General features: G+C 62.6%; 2 protein-coding genes across 2 annotated transcripts in view; both read left to right on the plus strand.

Annotated features, from left to right (window-relative positions):
* The window catches only part of NBEAL2 (neurobeachin like 2), a 33,001-nt gene extending 23,966 nt beyond the window's left edge, over window positions 1-9,035 (plus strand). The window contains 21 exon segments of the mRNA XM_050308229.1: window positions 11-131; window positions 217-374; window positions 545-767; window positions 769-877; window positions 1,537-1,632; window positions 1,710-1,834; window positions 1,918-2,058; window positions 2,141-2,271; window positions 3,396-3,505; window positions 3,587-3,704; window positions 3,788-3,885; window positions 3,967-4,083; window positions 4,172-4,261; window positions 4,380-4,489; window positions 4,574-4,746; window positions 5,216-5,310; window positions 5,388-5,504; window positions 6,572-6,733; window positions 6,808-6,956; window positions 7,292-7,427; window positions 8,424-9,035. Of these exon segments, the coding sequence (XP_050164186.1) occupies window positions 11-131; window positions 217-374; window positions 545-767; window positions 769-877; window positions 1,537-1,632; window positions 1,710-1,834; window positions 1,918-2,058; window positions 2,141-2,271; window positions 3,396-3,505; window positions 3,587-3,704; window positions 3,788-3,885; window positions 3,967-4,083; window positions 4,172-4,261; window positions 4,380-4,489; window positions 4,574-4,746; window positions 5,216-5,310; window positions 5,388-5,504; window positions 6,572-6,733; window positions 6,808-6,956; window positions 7,292-7,427; window positions 8,424-8,528 (2,684 nt within the window). The 3' untranslated portion in view covers window positions 8,529-9,035.
* A 1,028-nt stretch (window positions 9,036-10,063) lies between these two features.
* On the plus strand, window positions 10,064-16,433 carry LOC126636210 (D-threo-3-hydroxyaspartate dehydratase-like). The gene is made up of 8 exons (XM_050308171.1): window positions 10,064-10,146; window positions 11,795-11,950; window positions 12,596-12,876; window positions 13,832-14,018; window positions 15,002-15,123; window positions 15,207-15,396; window positions 15,473-15,578; window positions 15,648-16,433. Exons 1-8 carry the CDS (start codon window positions 10,115-10,117, stop codon window positions 15,735-15,737), a joined length of 1,164 nt encoding a protein of 387 aa, XP_050164128.1. The 5' UTR covers window positions 10,064-10,114; the 3' UTR covers window positions 15,738-16,433.
* Window positions 16,434-17,065: the final 632 nt, after the last annotated feature.

The following is a 17,065-nucleotide window of genomic DNA, read 5'->3' on the forward strand; positions in this document are numbered from 1 at the left end:
CTCATTTCAGGAGCTGACCACCTCCAAACCCCTGCCGAGTCCCTCCCGCTCGCCATGGCCAAGGAGGCCAAGGTGAGCGAGCTGGAGGACGACCAGCTGGCCGAGGAGGACCTGCCCGTGCTGGACACCCAGTGAGTGTCCCCGTCCCCACCACGGCGCCGGCTGTCCCGGGCCGGGGGTGTCACCGGGGTGTCCTCACCCCGCTGTGCCCCCCAGGGCCGAGCCCAAGGAGCAGAGCCAGCGGGAGAAGCTGGTGGTGTCGGAGGACTGCGAGCTCATCACCACGGTGGCCGTGGTCCCCGGGCGCCTGGAGGTGACAACCCAGCACGTCTATTTCTACGACGGCAGCAGCGACAAGGAGGAGACGGAGGGAGGTAACGGCGTGTGAGCCCTGAGGGGATTGAGGACTCCACACATCTCCCCCAGAACACATCACCCACAGTGGGGGTGGGGGTGGGCTTCTCCCAGCCCCATCCCTGCCTTGGGAAAGGGGGCCTGGGTGGATGGTGATCCCTGTGGGACTCTGTGCCCCTCCTCTTGGCAGGGATCGGCCACGACTTCAAGCGCCCCCTGTCCCACCTGCGCGAGGTCCACCTGCGCCGCTACAACCTGCGCCGCTCCGCCCTCGAGCTCTTCTTCATCGACCAGGCCAACTACTTCCTCAACTTCAGAAAGAAGGTGGGACACCCTTATCCCACCCCCACATCCCACCAGGGCTGTGGCACTGCCCAAGCTCCGGTCAGGCCGTGTCCTCTCCCTGTCCCTCCAGGTGAGGAACAAGGTGTACTCCTGCATCCTTGGCCTGCGGCCCCCCAACCAGATCTACTTCGGCAGCCGCTCGCCCCAGGAGCTGCTCAAAGCCTCGGGGCTCACACAGGTGATGGCCTCTCCATGCCCATCCCTGTCCCATATGGATGGATGGAATTCCCAGATGGAAAAGGGGAGGGTGACAGCATGGGATGGGGATGCTCATGGGATCAGGGATGGCTGTGGGTTGGAGATCTCCATGGGACCAGAGATGGCCATAGGATGGGGATGACTCTGGGACTAGGGATGGCTGTGGAATGGGGATGACTGTGGGACCAGGGTGGTCCTGGGACTGGGACAGCTGTGGCACCAGGGAGGGCGTGGCCATGGAACCAGGGATGGATGTGGGACCAGGAGTGGCCATGAGGCCAGGGATGGCTGTGGGGTGGATACAGCCATGGGACTGGGGACAGCCATGGAATATGAGACCAGGGGTGACCCCTGGATAGGGTATGGCCCTGGGATGGGGATGGCCATTGGAGCAGGGGTGACTGTGGAACCAGGGATGGCCATGAGACTGGGGACAGCCATGGGACCAGGGGTGGCCGTGGGATTAGGGACAGCAGGGGTACCAGAGGTGGGCCATGGCCATGGGACTGGGGACAGCTGAGGGACCAGAGATGTTCTGGGACCAGTGATGGCCATGGGACGGGCCCTGCCATGTGGTGGGGTGTCTGCCCTGTCCCCTACCCCTCCAGAGCCCCTCTGACCCGCATCCCCTCTCTCCAGAAATGGGTCCTGCGGGAGATCTCCAACTTTGAGTACCTCATGCAGCTGAACACGATCGCGGGGCGCACCTACAACGACCTGTCCCAGTACCCTGTGGTGAGCCCCAGGTGCCCCCAGAGCCCCCACAGCGAGCCCATGCCCCCCCCAGCCTCACCCACCTCCCACCCCCTCAGTTCCCCTGGATCCTGCGGGATTACGTCTCGGAGACCCTGGACCTCTCCAACCCCGCCGTGTTCCGCGACCTGTCCAAGCCCATCGGGGTGGCCAACGAGCGGCACGCCCGGGACGTGAAGGAGAAGTGAGTGCCCCAAAAATAAAGGACAGGGAAGGCAAGGAGTGCCTGGCTGGCTCACGGTGCACCCCCTCCCACCTCTCCTGCAGGTACGAGAGCTTCGAGGACCCCACGGGCACCGTGGACAAGTTCCACTACGGCACCCACTACTCCAACGCGGCCGGGGTGATGCACTACCTGATCCGCACCGAGCCCTTCACCACCCTCCACATCCAGCTGCAGAGCGGCAGGTGGGCCCCACGGGGGGTGGACCCCAAGGAGGGGACGTCGGGGGCACCGAGCAGCCTCCAACCAGCCGTCCTGTGCCGCCAGGTTTGACTGCTCGGACCGGCAGTTCCACTCGGTGCCGGCGGCGTGGCAGGCGCGCATGGAGAACCCCGTGGATGTCAAGGAGCTCATCCCCGAGTTCTTCTACTTCCCGGAGTTCCTGGAGAACCAGAATGGTAAGAGGGGACCATCCCCACCCCTGGGAGCACCTGGGGGGTTTGTGTCCCTCACTGAACTGAGGTTCTTGTTAAGAGATCCCTGAAAGACCAGCGTTTATATATATTTATTAATTATTGTATTACTATTGATTATCTATTATTCACTAGTATGATATAATGATATGTTAAATATTATATATTCTTATATATTCTTATATATATTCTTAATTATTTTATTTTACATATTATATATTCTTATATCATATACAATATATTATATTTTAATATTATATATCACAATATATTATTCTATTGCTATGATATTATATGTTGTATATTAATATATTACTAATTTTTTATATTAATAAAGTATTGTTTAGTATTTTAGGGTTTATTTCAGAACAGTTTGGTTGCAATGGAAAGCAGGGCTGGAACTGTTTGGGTTACTATTATCTGTAGAAATGTAGGAATATAAAAGTATAGAATTCCTACTTAAGAAAATGTAGAAGGGAAAAGAAAGAAAGAGAAGGAAAGGATCAGAAAGTTCCCACCACCCATGGATCCAGAGACGAGACTTGATTGTTGCCATTTCCATGTTGAAGTGGTGGTTTGGTCTTGATCTGTCAGGGTGGGGGAATCCCCCAAAACACGAAGTTCAGGGGGTTCAAATGCATTCAGGTTCAGATGGGAACACCCCAGAAATGAGTCTGGGGGCACTTCAGGGCTCTTGGATGGTTTAGGACCCTTCTAAGACATCCCCAGCAAAGCTGGGCCAGTTGTGCCCCATCAGAAGGGATGGAAACCTCCAGCCCTACCTGGGAATGTCCCCCCTGGCAGGGGAGTGTCACACCTGAGCCAGGGGTGTGAGGGAGGTCACGGGCAGGACAAAAGCCATTATCCCACCTGCATCTGCTGCTTTTGGCCTCTTCCCTCCTCTGACTCCAAACCAGTTCGTTGCTGAACAAAGGTTGATTTGCTGTGGTCACCTTCTGAAGGTGGAGATGGGGATGAGGTGGAGACAGAGAATAGGGAAGGGGATAGAAGTGGAGGTGGAGATGGGGAAGGGCTGGTTCTGCAAATGGCTGATAGTCTGAGCCACCAGCCATCAACATCCCAGCCTCTCACACTCCCTCTGCCCTCAGGCTTCGACCTGGGCTGTCTCCAGCTCTCCAACGAGAAGGTGGGTGATGTGGTGCTGCCGCGGTGGGCGCGGTCCCGCGAGGACTTCATCTACCAGCACCGCAAAGCCCTGGTGAGAGGGGGAGCTCATCCCAGGGGGGTTTCCCAGGGGGTGGGGGTGTTCCCAACCCCCCTGATGCCCCTCCTTGGCCAGGAGTCAGAGTATGTCTCAGCCCACCTCCACGAGTGGATCGACCTCATCTTCGGGTACAAGCAGCGAGGCCCGGCCGCCGTGGAGGCCCTCAACGTCTTCTACTACTGCACCTACGAGGGTGAGCCATGGGGAAGGGAGCTGGGGGGCCCCTCCTGGGGGGCACCTCCCAGGTGGCCCCCCCGTGACCATGCCCTTCCCCAGGGGCCGTGGACCTGGACGCCATCGCCGACGAGACGCAGCGGAAGGCCCTGGAGGGCATCATCAGCAACTTCGGGCAGACGCCCTGCCAGCTGCTCAAGGTAGCTCAGACACCCCACCCCCAAACCCAGCCCCTTTTTGGGGGGTCACCCCCCTGCTGATGGGTTCCCTCGCCCCCCCAGGAGCCCCACCCCGCCCGGCTGTCGGCAGAGAGCGCGGCCCAGAGGCTGGCCCGCCTCGACACCCGCTCCCCCAACGTCTTCGAGCACCTGGACCAGCTCAAATCCTTCTTTGTGGAGGTGAGGGCGACCCCAGGGGGTCCCTGGGCAGGACTGGGAGGGATGGGGGTGGCCAGGAAGGTGCCCAGCAGCTGCTGTGTCCCCACAGGGCATCAGTGACGGGGTGGCCCTGGTGCAGGCCGTGGTCCCCAAGAACCAGGCACATTCCTTCATCACTCAGGGATCCCCCGACGTCCTGGTGAGTGCGGGAAAACCGGGACACAGAGGGGGTTCTGCCGGTCCAGGGGGGTCCAGGACCCAAGCAGGAGGGCTGTGGTGGTGGGAGTGGTGTCACCTCCCCCTCCACCTCTGCCCAGGTCACCGTGAGCGCCAACGGCTTGTTGGGGACCCACAGCTGGCTGCCCTACGACAAGAACATCTCCAACTACTTCAGCTTCACCAAAGACCCCACCGTGTCCAACGCAAAGTGAGTCTCCTGGGCCCTCTCGGTGGTCCCCAGGGACGGTCCCTGGAGGTGCCAGCAGTCCAGCAGCTCATCCCTGCCCCTCAGGACGCAGCGGTTCCTGCAGGGCCCCTTCGCCCCCGGCGTGGATCTGAGCTCCCGCACGCTGGCCGTGTCTCCCGACGGGAAGCTGCTCTTCAGCGGGGGACACTGGGACAACAGCCTGAGGGTCACCTCGCTGGCCAAGGGCAAGGTGGTGGGGCACATCACCCGCCACATAGGTACAACCTGCTCCCGGGAGAGTGGGGATGGGGGGGTCTGTGACACCCTGATGGGGCTGTGGGGGCAGAAGGGGACACGTGAGGGGCATCTCCCAGTGCCTCCATGGGGACAGTCCAGGTTCCACCTCAGAGCTGGGGTGGGGCGAGGATCAGCAGCATCTCCACGCCCCAGAACATGTCTTGGAGTGGGGCAGCAGCAATTCCATATCCCAAAATATGTCTTGGAATGGGGTTGGCAGCAATTCCACACCCCAAAACACCTCTTGGAGCGGGGTGAGGATTTGCAGTAGCTCCACACCCCAAAATACCTCTTGGAGTGGGGTGGCAGCAATTCCACATCCCAAAACACATCTTGGAATGGAGATAGCAGCAATTCCACACCCCAAAGCACATCATGGTGCCGTCCCATGGAGTCAGGATGCCGAGTGCAGTGGGATGGGAGCTCATGGTGTCCCTCTGCCTGTCCCAGATGTTGTCACCTGCCTGGCTCTCGACCTCTGCGGCATCTACCTCATCTCTGGGTCCCGGGACACCACCTGCATGGTGTGGCAGGTCCTGCAGCAGGTGAGGGGTCGTGCAGGGGGAGGGGCTCATGGTGGGCAGCACCAGCAGGTCACTGATGTCCCTGTCCCCCACGCCAGGGTGGGTTTTCCAGCGGCCTGGCTCCCAAACCCGTGCAGGTCCTGTACGGCCACGACGCCGAGGTGACGTGTGTGGCCATCAGCACCGAGCTGGACATGGCGGTGTCGGGCTCCAAGGTGAGCTGGGGGTCACCCAGGGTGGGGTGGGCAGCAGGGAGGGTGTTATACCCCAGGTTTGGGGGCAGATTGACTGAGAATCATCAGCATCCTCAGGAGGTTCAATACCTTGAAAATAGAGGTATAAGAAGGTACCTGGCAAAGCTGAAAACATCCAGAGTGAGACACTAAAGCAACTTGAACTTAGCAAAGTCAAGCTTAGCTGACTTCAGCTTATCCAGGCACAACAAGGCACTCACTAAGGCTTTGGCTGGAAGTTTTTAAGTCTGGCTTATGATACATTCTGAGAAGAAGAAGAAGGGGGGGAGAAGAAAGAGAGAGAGAAGGAGGAAGGAAAAGGAGAGACAAAAGTAAACAGTCACCACCCACAGACCCAGCAACGAGACCTTATTGTTGCAATTTTGATGCCAAACTAATGGTCACGGTCTTGATCTGTCGGGGGCAGGCCCCCAAAACATGAGGTTCAGGGGGTTAAAATATGCTCGGGTTCAGGTGGGAAGGCCCAGGTTCCTCCCCTGGGTGGGGGTTTCACATGGTGGGATGTGACATTGTGGATCACGGGGCAGTTCGGGGGTCTTTGGTGGTTTAGGACCCTTCTGAGACATCCCCAGCACAGCTGGGCCAGTTGTGCCCCATCAGAAGGGATAGAAACCTTCAACACTACCTGGGAATGTTCCTGGATGTACCTGAGCCAGCTTTGTGAGGGAGGACATGGGCAGGACAAAAGCCATTATCCCACCTGCATCTGCTGCTTTTTGGCCTCTTCCCTCCTCTGACTCCAAACCAGCTCGTTGCTGAACAAAGGTTGATTTGCTGTGGTCACCTTCTGAAGGTGGAGATGGAGCAAGGGAATGGAGACAGAAAATAAGCAAGGGGATAGAGGTGGAGATGGAGATGGGGAAGGGGATGGAGGTGGAGAATAAGGAAGGGGATAGAAGTGGGTAGGGAAGGAGGTGGAGATGGGCAAGGTCTGGTTTTGCAAACAGACGATTGTCTGAGCCATCAGCCGTGTGGGGCAGTGCCACCACCAGCGTCCCGTGGTCACCCCTGTCCCCTCCCTCCCGCAGGACGGCACCATCATCACCCACACGGTGCGCCGGGGGCTCTTCATCCGCTCGGTGCGGCCGCCGGGCGAGAGCTGTCCCCCCGCCCTGCTGGCCCACCTGGCCGTGGGCCCCGAGGGGCAGGTGGTGGCCCAGAGCGCCGCGGGCCAGCGGCCCTGCCTCAAGGTACAGCCCGGGGTCCCCGAGGGCTCCCCCCTGGCCCCAGCGGCGCGAGCTCCCCGCCCTCTGCCCTCTTCCAGGACAGGTTCGCGCTCCACCTGTACTCCGTGAACGGGAAGCTCCTGGCGTCCGTCCCCCTGGAGCGGGAGGTGACGGCCATGTGCCTCACCGACGACTTCGTGGTGCTGGGGACCACCCAGTGCGGGCTGGAGATCCGGGAGCTCCACAGGTACCGGCACAGCTGCCGGGGGGGCGCGGGGGAGACGGGGAGGGGATGGGAGGGGATGGGGGGAGAGGGGGAGAAGAGGCTGGGGATGGAGAAGTGGATGAGGATCTGGAAGGGGATGTGGCTGGAGAAGAGGATGAGGATCTGGAAGAAGATGGGGATGGAGAAATGGATTAGGATCTGGAAGGAGATAGGGATGGAGAAAGAGATGTGGATGGAGAAGAGGATGAGGATCTGGAAGGAGATGGGGATGGAGAAGAGGATGGGAGGGGGCCCCCTTTGTCCCTCCCTGCCCTCCCTCTCGGGGTGCAGGTCCCATCCCGCTCTCGTCTCTGCAGCCTCAGGGCAGCCGTGCCCCCCGTGCCCATGAGGGTGCCCGTGCACAGCGTGTCCGTCACCAAGGAGAAGAGTCACATCCTGGTGGGGCTGGAGGATGGAAAGCTCATCGTGGTGGGTGCTGGGCAGCCCGCTGAGGTGAGTGGGACCACACAGGAGGGTGGGAGGAGGGGCCCTGGTGTCTATGGGGTGCTCCCGGGCTGGGGACATCAACGTGGCCTCTCCAGAGCTGAGGGGGACAGGGGTGGAGAGGGAAAGGAGATGTGGGAATGAGATGAGATGGAGAGGGAGATTGGGAAGGGAATGAAGGTGAGGATGGGGGTGAAGATGGAAATGGAGGTGGAATGGAGATAAAGGTGGAGATGGGGAAGGGGATGGAGGTGGACGTGGAGATGGGGATGGGAATGAAGGTGGGGATGCAATTGGAGATGGAATGAAGGAGAAGGTGGAGATGAAGATAGGGAAAGGGATGGAGGTGGACATGGGAAAAGGAGATAGAGATGGGGATAGAGGTGGAGATTGGAAAGGCGATGAAGGTGAAGGTGGAGAAGGAGATAGGGAAGGGGATGATGATGGAGTTGAAGGTGGAGATGGAGGTAGACATGAAGATGGAGGTGGTGATGGAGATAGGGAAGGGAAAAGATGTGGAGATGGAGGGGAAGGGGATGGAAGTGGAGATGGAGAACAAGGAAGGGGATGGAGATGGACATAGGGAAGGGGTGGTGGGTGGATGGCACTGAGGGGGTTGGGAAAGGCATGTGGGTGCAGAAGGGGACAGTGATGGCAGAAGGGATGGGGATTTGGAAGGGGAAGGGGGTGAGTGTGTGTGGAACAAAGGATGGGTTTGGAAGGGGATGTGCTGGGGAAGGGGCTGGGAGAGGTGGGTGTTCAGAACAGGATGGGGGAGTTGATGAGGATGGCGGTGGAGAAGCAGGTGGACACATCTGGGAGGTGATGGGGATCGAGAAGGGAATGGGAATGAGGATGGAGATGAAGAGGATGGGGATGGAGAACTGAATGATGATTTGGAAGGGGATGGGAATGAAGAAGGGGATGAGGATGAGGATGGATGAAGGATTTGGGGATGAGGAAGGGGTCAGAGCCCAGGGTGGGCTCTCACCTCCCCTTCCCCAGGTGCGTCCGGGCCAGTTCCACCGGCGGCTGTGGCGATCCACGCGGCGCATCTCCCAGGTGTCGGCCGGAGAGACGGAATACAACCCCTCTGGGAGCCAGGGCTAGGCTGGGATCAACCCCTCTGGGATCCAGGCCTAGGCTGGGACCAACCCCTCTGGGATCCAGGCCTAGGGTGGGATCAACCCCTCTGGGAGCCAGGCCTAGAGTGGGATCAACCCCTGTGGGATCCAGGCCTAGGGTGGGATCAACCCCTGCAAGGGCTGGCACCCACCACCCCTGGGGTTCCCCGTGCCCCCAGCACAGAGAGGGGGGGCCCTTGGACCAAGGGGGGCCCAGGGGCTGAGGGGGGACCCCTGGGCCCGAGGGGGTCTGGAGCCCCCGCTCCACCCGCCATCCGTGGCCTTATCCCTCCCCGGGGGGGCATCCAGCCCCCCCAGTTTTTCGGGAATGTATCCCCCATTCCCAGGCAGGGATGGGGGGCGGGAGGAGGTGGGGACCCCTCGCTGGGCAGGGGGTGCCGTGGCCCCCCCGCCGTGCCCGCTGGCAGGAGCCGCCCAGAGTCGGCGTCCCCCCCTCCCCCCCTTATTTTTTATTTCTGTGCGTTTTTAGATCTTTTACAGACAAAGATTATTATTAATATTAATAATTATAATAATATATCGGTGAGAAATCAGCGTGTGAGGCTTGTGGCTGCCCTGGGACGGGGGGGGAGGGTGACATCCCCTCCTGTGTGTCCCCCCAGTGTCACCCCCCTCCAGTGTCCTACCCAGGGGGGTGTCCCAGCATGGGCTGTGTCAGGTGGGGGGTCAGATGGACTTGGGGACACTCATGCCGTGAGTGTGGGGGGTCTCAGCAGCCCTTTACCCACATGTCGTATGATGTCATGAGCTGGGGGTGCTCCTCTCCCCTGTCACGAGCGTGCTGGGTCTCAGCAGCCCCTCACATGTCACGAGCACAGGGAGGTCTCAGCAGTGCCTGGCACAAGTGTCATGAGTGTGGGGGTTCTCAGCAGCCACATCCACGTGTCACGAGCACAGAGGGTCTCAGCAGCCACCCACAGCTGTCACCAGCACAGAGGGTCTCAGCAGCCCCTCTCACACGTGTCATGAGCACGGACGGTCTCAGCAGCCACCCACAGCTGTCACAAGCACAGGGGGGGTCTCAGCGGCTCTTCTCGCACATGTCATGAGCATGTGCAGCCTCAGCCACGTGTCATGAGCACGGGGGGTCTCAGCAGTCACCCCCCCCCCCATGTCACGGGTTGGGGGGTCTCAACAGCCACATCCACGTGTCACAACCGTGGGGGGTCTCAGTAGCCCCTGGCGCACGTGTCACAAGCATGTGCAGCCTCAGCCACGTGTCACGAGCACGGGGGGTCTCAGCACCCCCTGAACGCGTGTCCCAACCCCGGGGTGTCTCAGCAGCTCCTCACACGTGTCACGAGCGCGGGGGTCTCAGCAGCCCCTCTCGCGTGTCCCGAGGGGTCCCAGCCGTCCCTCCCTGCTGCCCCCCGGCTCTGGCAGCGCGTCCTGGCGCGGTCCCTGTGCGTGTCCTCCCCTGGCCCTGCCACCCCGGCGAGGCCCCACGGCTGGCAGCGACCCTTGTCCCGGCCGGGCTTGGCCGCGGGTGTCGCGCTGTCACGTGGGGGCAGCGGGCACAGCGCGGCGGGGACGGCGGCGGTGGCCGGAGCGATGGACGCGGGGATGGACACACGGACAGACAGGTGGGCAGGGCAGGGACGGCGCTCGGGGCACCCCGGACCTTCACCCCGCACCGCCAGGGGCAGGGCACACGGGGGAAGGGGGGGGGACACCGAGGTGACACAGCCAGAGGGTGGCCCTGTCCCCGGATCCTGAGCCCCGGTCACTCATTTCCCGGTGTCCCGGGTCCCACTGAGCCAGCTCCAGGCGTCCTGCCCCAAGGATGCCAGTCCCAGGTGTCCCTTTTCCCGGTGTCCCTGTCCCAAGTGTCCCAGTCATCCCTCCCCCACAGGTCCCCAGTCCCAGGTGTCCCCCTGCCCAGTGTCCTATCCCAGGATTCCCAGTGACCCAGTTCCCAGTGTCCCGGTCCCAGGGATCCGTGTCCCAAGAACCCGTCCCAGGTGTCCCTCTGTCCAGCCTCCCTATCCCACATGTCCCACTCCCAAGTGTTCCCGTCCCACGTGTCTTTTTGGGGGTGCACGGTGGGTGCAGGTTTGGGGGGACGGTGGGTGCAAGGTGGGTGTAGGGAGTTGTTTTGGGGGTGCATGGTGGGTGCAGGTTTGGGGGCAGCGGGTGCAGGTTTGGGGGTGCAGTGGTGCAGGGTGTTTTTGGGGGTGCAGTGGGTGCACGGTGGTTTTGGGGGTGCAGGTGCAGGTTTGGGGCAGGGTCAGGTGTTTTGGGGCAGGTGTGCAGTGGGGTGCAGGTGTTGTTTGGGTGCAGTGGGGCAGGGTGTTTTGGGCAGTGGGTGCAGGGTGTATTTGGGGGTGCAGGTTTGGGGTGCAGGGTCAGGGTTTTTGGGGGTGCAGGTTTGGGGTGCAGGGTGCTAGGGTGGGTTTGGGGGTGCAGGTGTTTGGGGTAGGTTTGGGGTGCAGTGGGGTGCAGGGTGTTTTGGGGGTGCAGGTTTGGGGGGCGGGTGCATTTGGGGTGCAGGTTTGGGGGTGCAGTGGGCTCAGGGTGTTTTGGGGATGCAGGTTGGGGTGCAGGTTTGGGTGCTGGTCAGGGTGTTTGGGATGGGTTTGGGGGCGTAGGTTTGGGGGTGCAGTGGGTGGGTGTTTCTGGGGGTGCAGGTTTGGGGGTGCAGTGGCTGCAGGGTGCATTTGGGGGTGCAGGTTTGGGGTGCAGTGGGTGCAGGGTGTTTCTGGGGGTGCAGGTTTGGGGGTGCAGTGGCTGCAGGGTGCATTTGGGGGTGCAGGTTTGGGGGTGCAGTGGCTGCAGGGTGCATTTGGGGGTGCAGGTTTGGGGGTGCAGTGGGTGCAGGGTGTTTCTGGGGGTGCAGGTTTGGGGTGCAGTGGCTGCAGGGTGCATTTGGGGGTGCAGGTTTGGGGGTGCAGTGGCTGCAGGGTGTTTTTGGGGGTGCAGGTTTGGGGATGCAGCGGGCTCAGGATGTTTTGGGGGGTGCAGGTTTGGGGGTGCAGGGTTTGAGGGTGCAGGGTGTTTCTGGGGTGCAGGTTTGGGGTGCAGTGGGTGCAGGGTGTTTCTGGGGGTGCAGGTTTGGGGGTGCAGGGTGCATTTGGGGGTGCAGGTTTGGGGGTGCAGTGGGCTCAGGGTGTTTTTGGGGGTGCAGGTTTGGGGGTGCAGGGTGTTTCTGGGGGTGCAGGTTTGGGGGTGCAGCGGGCTCAGGGTGTTTCTGGGGGTGCTGTGGCGGTTCCCCGCTCCATTCCGCTCCCGCAGCCCCCGCAGGTGGCTGGGAGCCCCCCTGGAGCAGTTGCCCACCCCGGCGCTGACCCTGGACCTGGCCACGGTGCGCGGGAACGCCGAGCGGATGCGGGAGCGGTGCCGGGCGCTGGGGCTGCGCCTGCGGCCCCACGTCAAGACACACAAAACGCTGTGAGTGCGTCCCCACGGTCCCCCGGCAACCAGCGGCAAGCCCAGCATCCTCCCCGCAATCCCCCCAGAGTCTCCCCAGTATCCCTCCAGCACCCTCCCAGTATTCCCCCGTCCTTCCCCTTAGCACCCAACTTCCTCCCCAGTATCCTCCCAGCATCTTCCCAATGTCTCTCCAGCCACCTCCTCATCCTCTCCCTCAGCACCCCCAACCTTTCCCTCAAATATCACCCATCTACCTTTCCAGTATCCCCCCAGCATCCTCCCAGTATCCCCTCATCGTCTCCCTCAGCACCCCTCAACTTCCCCAGTACCATCCCACCATCCTCCCAGTGTCCCTTCCAGTATCCCTCGCAGCACTCCCTCATCCTCCTCCCAGCACTCCCCCCTTCCGCCCAGTATGTCTCCATCCTGTCCCCAGTATCCTCCCAGTATCCCTCCCAGCACCTCCTCAGCATCCCTACCTTCCCTCCGTTCTCCCCCATCCTCCTCTACCTTCCCTCCCAGTATCCTCCCAGTATCCCTTATCCTCCCCCAGTATCCCCCCATCCTCCTCCACCTTCTCTCCCACCCTCCCTCACCTTTCCCCCCCGGTATCCCCCATTTCCCCTCTCCTCCCGCCCCCGACTCTGCTCTCCCGGTTCCCAGGGAAGGGGCTGCGCTGGCCACGGGCGGGACCCGCCGTGGGATCGTGGTGTCCACGCTGGCCGAGGGGCGGTTCTTCGCGGCCGGGGGCTTCGACGACATCCTGTACGCCTTCCCGGTGCCCGAGTGGCGCCTGGCCGAGTGCTCCGCCCTGGCCCAGCAGCTCCAGGCCTTCCAGCTGCTCGTGGACAGCCCGCGGGGACTGGAGCTGCTGCAGCGCAACCCCCTTCCCGGCGGGAAGCGCTGGCTCGTGTGGCTCAAGCTGGACTGCGGGAATGGCAGGGGTAGGTGGTGACCCCCCACAGCCCACCCTTGGGGGGCAGGGATGGGGCCTCACGTGGCCTCTGCCGAGGGGGTTCATCCCACCATGGGGTGGGATGTGCTGGGTGCCCACCAGAACCGCCCTCTTAGTTGGGATGGGGCAGCTGAGAAGCTCCCAAAAGTCATTCCTTAGGGATGATCCATGAGGAGAGCTCCTCGTGTCCCTCAAGCCCCCACATCCACCATCCCCATGAGGATGGGGGATCTAAGCCCTCCCCAACGTCATTAATCAAGGATGCTCCAGGACCCTCCAAGCTCTCCCTCTCAATCAGGGTGGGGCATTTAAGACCTCCCCAAAATCACTTGTTAAGGATGCTCCATGAGGAGAGGTCTCCATGTCCCCTTAAGATCCCAGATCCACCATCTCAGCAGGAATGGGGCATTTAAGACCCCCCAAAAAAGCCAATCTTCAGTGATGCTCCACAGGAAGGGATCCCAATGTCTCTCCAAGCCTCCCAGACCCACCATCTCAACCAGGCTGAGGAATTTGAGAGCCCCTAGAAGTCCTTCTTTGAGGATGTTTCATAGGGAAGGATGTTCCTTACCCCTCCAAGACCACCCCCAGTGTCATTAATCGAGGATGCTCCATGTCCCAAGTCCCTCCAAGCCCTCAAATCCATCTCAACCAGGAGGGGACATTTAAGACCCCTGCCCAAAAATCATTCTTCAAGGATGCTCCATGGGGGAGGATGTCCCAGGTCCCTCAAGCCCTCAGATCCACCATCTCAACCAGGACAGGGCACCTAAATCCCCCCAGGGTCATTTTTCCAGGCATTCCAAGGGGCAGAGCTCACCCAAAGCCCTTTAATCCCCGTCCCCCAAGCCCATTCCCACCGCCAGGACTCTCCGGGGGGGGGGGGGGAGGGGTGATATCCCACCAATCCCCATGCCCACCATCTCTCCCAAACCCCCTCCCAGCGGGAATCCGCCCCACGGACCCCGCGGCTCTGGCCCTGGCCCGCTCCATCGCCCGGGGGGCGCCGGAGGTGGTGAGGCTGGTGGGGGTGTACGCGCACTGCGGGAACACCTACGGCTGCGGGGACATCCCGGCCGTGCAGGACATCGCCAGGGACACCACCCGCGCCGTGCTGGCCTTCGTCACCAGGTGAGTCCCGGCCCACGCGTTTGGGGAGAGCGAGGGTGGAGCTGTGGGGGTGGCACGTCCTTGTCTCCCCACCCCCCCCGCCCCAAATCCCGGTGTTGGGTTGTAAATGTAAATGACCCCCATAAAAGACCCTCAAACCTCCCCCTCGCCCCGGGGGGGCACAAGGAGGATGTTGGTGGTTCCGCCACCTTTGATGTTACCTTTGATGTGACCTCCCTGCTCCTCTGCCACCCTTTTATCCCAGCGGGGGTTTCGCATCCTGCAGGGAATTGCTGCCGGATGGTCCCCGCTGGGAAAGGGAGGGGGGAAACAGGGACCCCCATCCCCCCACGAACAGGGATGTTCACACCTGGGGACACGTCCTGGGGGTCCCCAGCCCAGCCTGAGGTGGCACCGGTTGGGGGGGGGGAGAACTGAGACCACCCCCCCAAATTCCCCCTTTTTGCCAAAGCTGGGAGCTGCTCTGGCACAGCTGGGAACAGCTGGGAGGGGTTCCAGGCAGGATCTGGGATCTGGGGCTGGTTCCAAGCACAGCTGGTGGGTGCTCTGCCACATCTGGGGGTCCAGGAACAGCTGAGAGGGGTCCCAGGTGTATCTGGGGATGCTCTGGCATCACTGGGGGGCTCCTGTTCACATCTGGGGGGGTCCTGGCCCATCTGGGGGGATTTCTGCCACATCTGGGGTGCTTGGGCACATCAGGGCGTGGTCCCCAGTACATCTTGGGATCTTCCTAACATACGGGGGGGGCTCTGCCCCATCTGGGTGATTCCCTTGAGTGTTTGGGGGATTCCTGACCCATCTGGGGGCTCCCTGAGGCATCACCATCCCTGGTCCTGTGGCACCCAAGGTTGAAGGACCCACCCCTGGTCTCGTTCCCCGCCGTGCCCAGGGGTGAAAGACCCACCTCTGGCCCCTCTCCCCGGCCCCTGGGGGTGCTGTGTCCCCCCCGAGCACTCAGAGGGTCCCCCCCCATGTGCCCCCAGGCTGCGGCAGGAGGGGATCCCGTGTCCCGAGGCCACCATCGGCTCCACCCCGTCCTGCAGCCACCCGGTGCCGGAGATGTCGCAGCTCACCGAGGTGCACCCGGGCAACTACCTGTTCTATGGTGAGCGGGACGGGCCCCCCCGGGACCCCCGAGGATGGGACACACCCCGAGCCGATCCAGGCACTTTCCTCTCCCCCCCCCAGACCTGCAGCAGACCCAGCTGGGCTCGTGCGGGCCGGAGGAGGTGGCGATCCGCGTCCTCACCAGGGTGGTGGGGCACTACCCGCACCGACGGCAGCTGCTGGTGGACTGCGGGTGGGCGGCCCTGAGCCTGCACGGCCGCGACCAGGGACCCCCGGGCTGCGCCGCCATCGAGGGGCACCCCCAGCTCAGGTGACCCCCGCGGGGTGGGCAGGGGGGGGACAGGCGGGGCGGGATGGGGCGGGGAGGTGACAGCGTGTCCCCCCAGGCTGGTGGGGCTGACCCAGGAGCACGGGCAGGTGGAGGCCGTGGATGGGGAGCTGGATTTCCAGCAGTTCCCGGTGGGAAGCACCTTGGCTCTCATCCCGTACCACGTGAGTATCCGGCCCTGCCGTGTCCCCCGTGTCCCCTCCATGTCCCCCACTGACTGTCCCCCCCTCCAGGCCTGTGCCACGGCCGCCATGCACCCCGTGTACTTCGTCCACGCCGGGGGGAAGGTGGTGGAGCTCTGGCACCCCACCCGTGGGTGGTGAGGAGAGATAAGAGGTACCAGGGGGGTGTGCCCACACTGAGACCCTGCACCCACACGGGGACCCCACACCCAGGAGACCCCACAGCCATGAAAGCCTGTTCCTTCATCAAAACCTGGCACCTGCGAGACCCTGTACCTGCACCAAGACCCCTCACCCTCACTAGGACCCCACACCCACAATGAGACCCTTAACCCACACCAAGCTCCCTCATCCTGAGACCCTGTGCCTACACTGACACTCTGCACACTCAGCAAGACCCCACACCAAGATCAGGCACCCAGGAGACCCCACACCCATGCCAAGACCCTGCACACCCACAAAGACCCCACACCCACAATGAGACCCCTCAGCGAGAGCCTGCACCCACGCCAAGCCCCTGTGCCCACGGCAGCGTCCTGCACCCACCACACTGGGGGGCTGCACCCACAGCAGGGGCCATGCCAGGGTCCCACCTTGGACACTGCACCCGCTCCAAGGCTGTGCACCCACAGCAAAGCCCTGCACCCACGCCAAGGTGGGATGATGCACCCCCTCCGAGACCCTGCACTCACCACAGGACCCTGCACCAAACCCAAGCCCCCCCACCCACGCCAGGACGCTGCCCCCAGCTGAATTCCTGTGCCCACCCCAGGGCGCTGTGCCTCCACCAGGGGTCAATAAAGCTTCTTCTCCCACTTTCAGAGACTGTTTTCCACTCGGGGCAGGGCCGTGGGGAGGCGGAGGGGGCTGACAATCGCAGATCGGACCAGAGCGATCCCAGTTCGGTCCCAGTTCCAGCGCCCCGGGCGGGACTCGAACCAGCGACCCCAGAGCCGCGAGGGGCGGGGCTTTGCGCGAAGCCCCGCCCCGCCCGTCCCGCTCAGCCAATAGCGGAGCGCCCCGCCCCGCCCTGCCCGGGGGAGCCACGCCCAGCTGAGCCCGGCCCGGGCGGGGCGGGAACGAGGGGCCCGAGCGGGAGAGAACGGACCGGGAGGGAACCGGGACCGAACGGGCCGGACCGGGACCCAGCGGGGCTCCACGGGACCGAACAGGAGCGAACGGACCGGACCAGGACCCGACCGGGACCCAGCGGGGCTCAACGGGACCGAACTGGGACCGAGCGGGACCGGACCCGAACCGAACGGGAGCGAACTGGGATCGAGCGGGACCGGACCCGAACGGAGCGGGGCTGAGCGGGACCGAACTGGGACCGAGCGGGGCCAAACCAGGACCGAGCGTGGCTGAACGGGACCGAACTGGGACTGAGCGGAGCCGAACGGGACCGAACCGGGACTGAAGCGGGACCGCAGCGGGGTCGAGCGGAGCCGGCCGGGGCCGAGCCGAGCGCA

This window comes from Myiozetetes cayanensis, unplaced genomic scaffold (assembly GCF_022539395.1).
Source record: "Myiozetetes cayanensis isolate MyiCay16 unplaced genomic scaffold, myiCay2020 scf1, whole genome shotgun sequence".
NCBI lineage: Eukaryota > Metazoa > Chordata > Aves > Passeriformes > Tyrannidae > Myiozetetes > Myiozetetes cayanensis.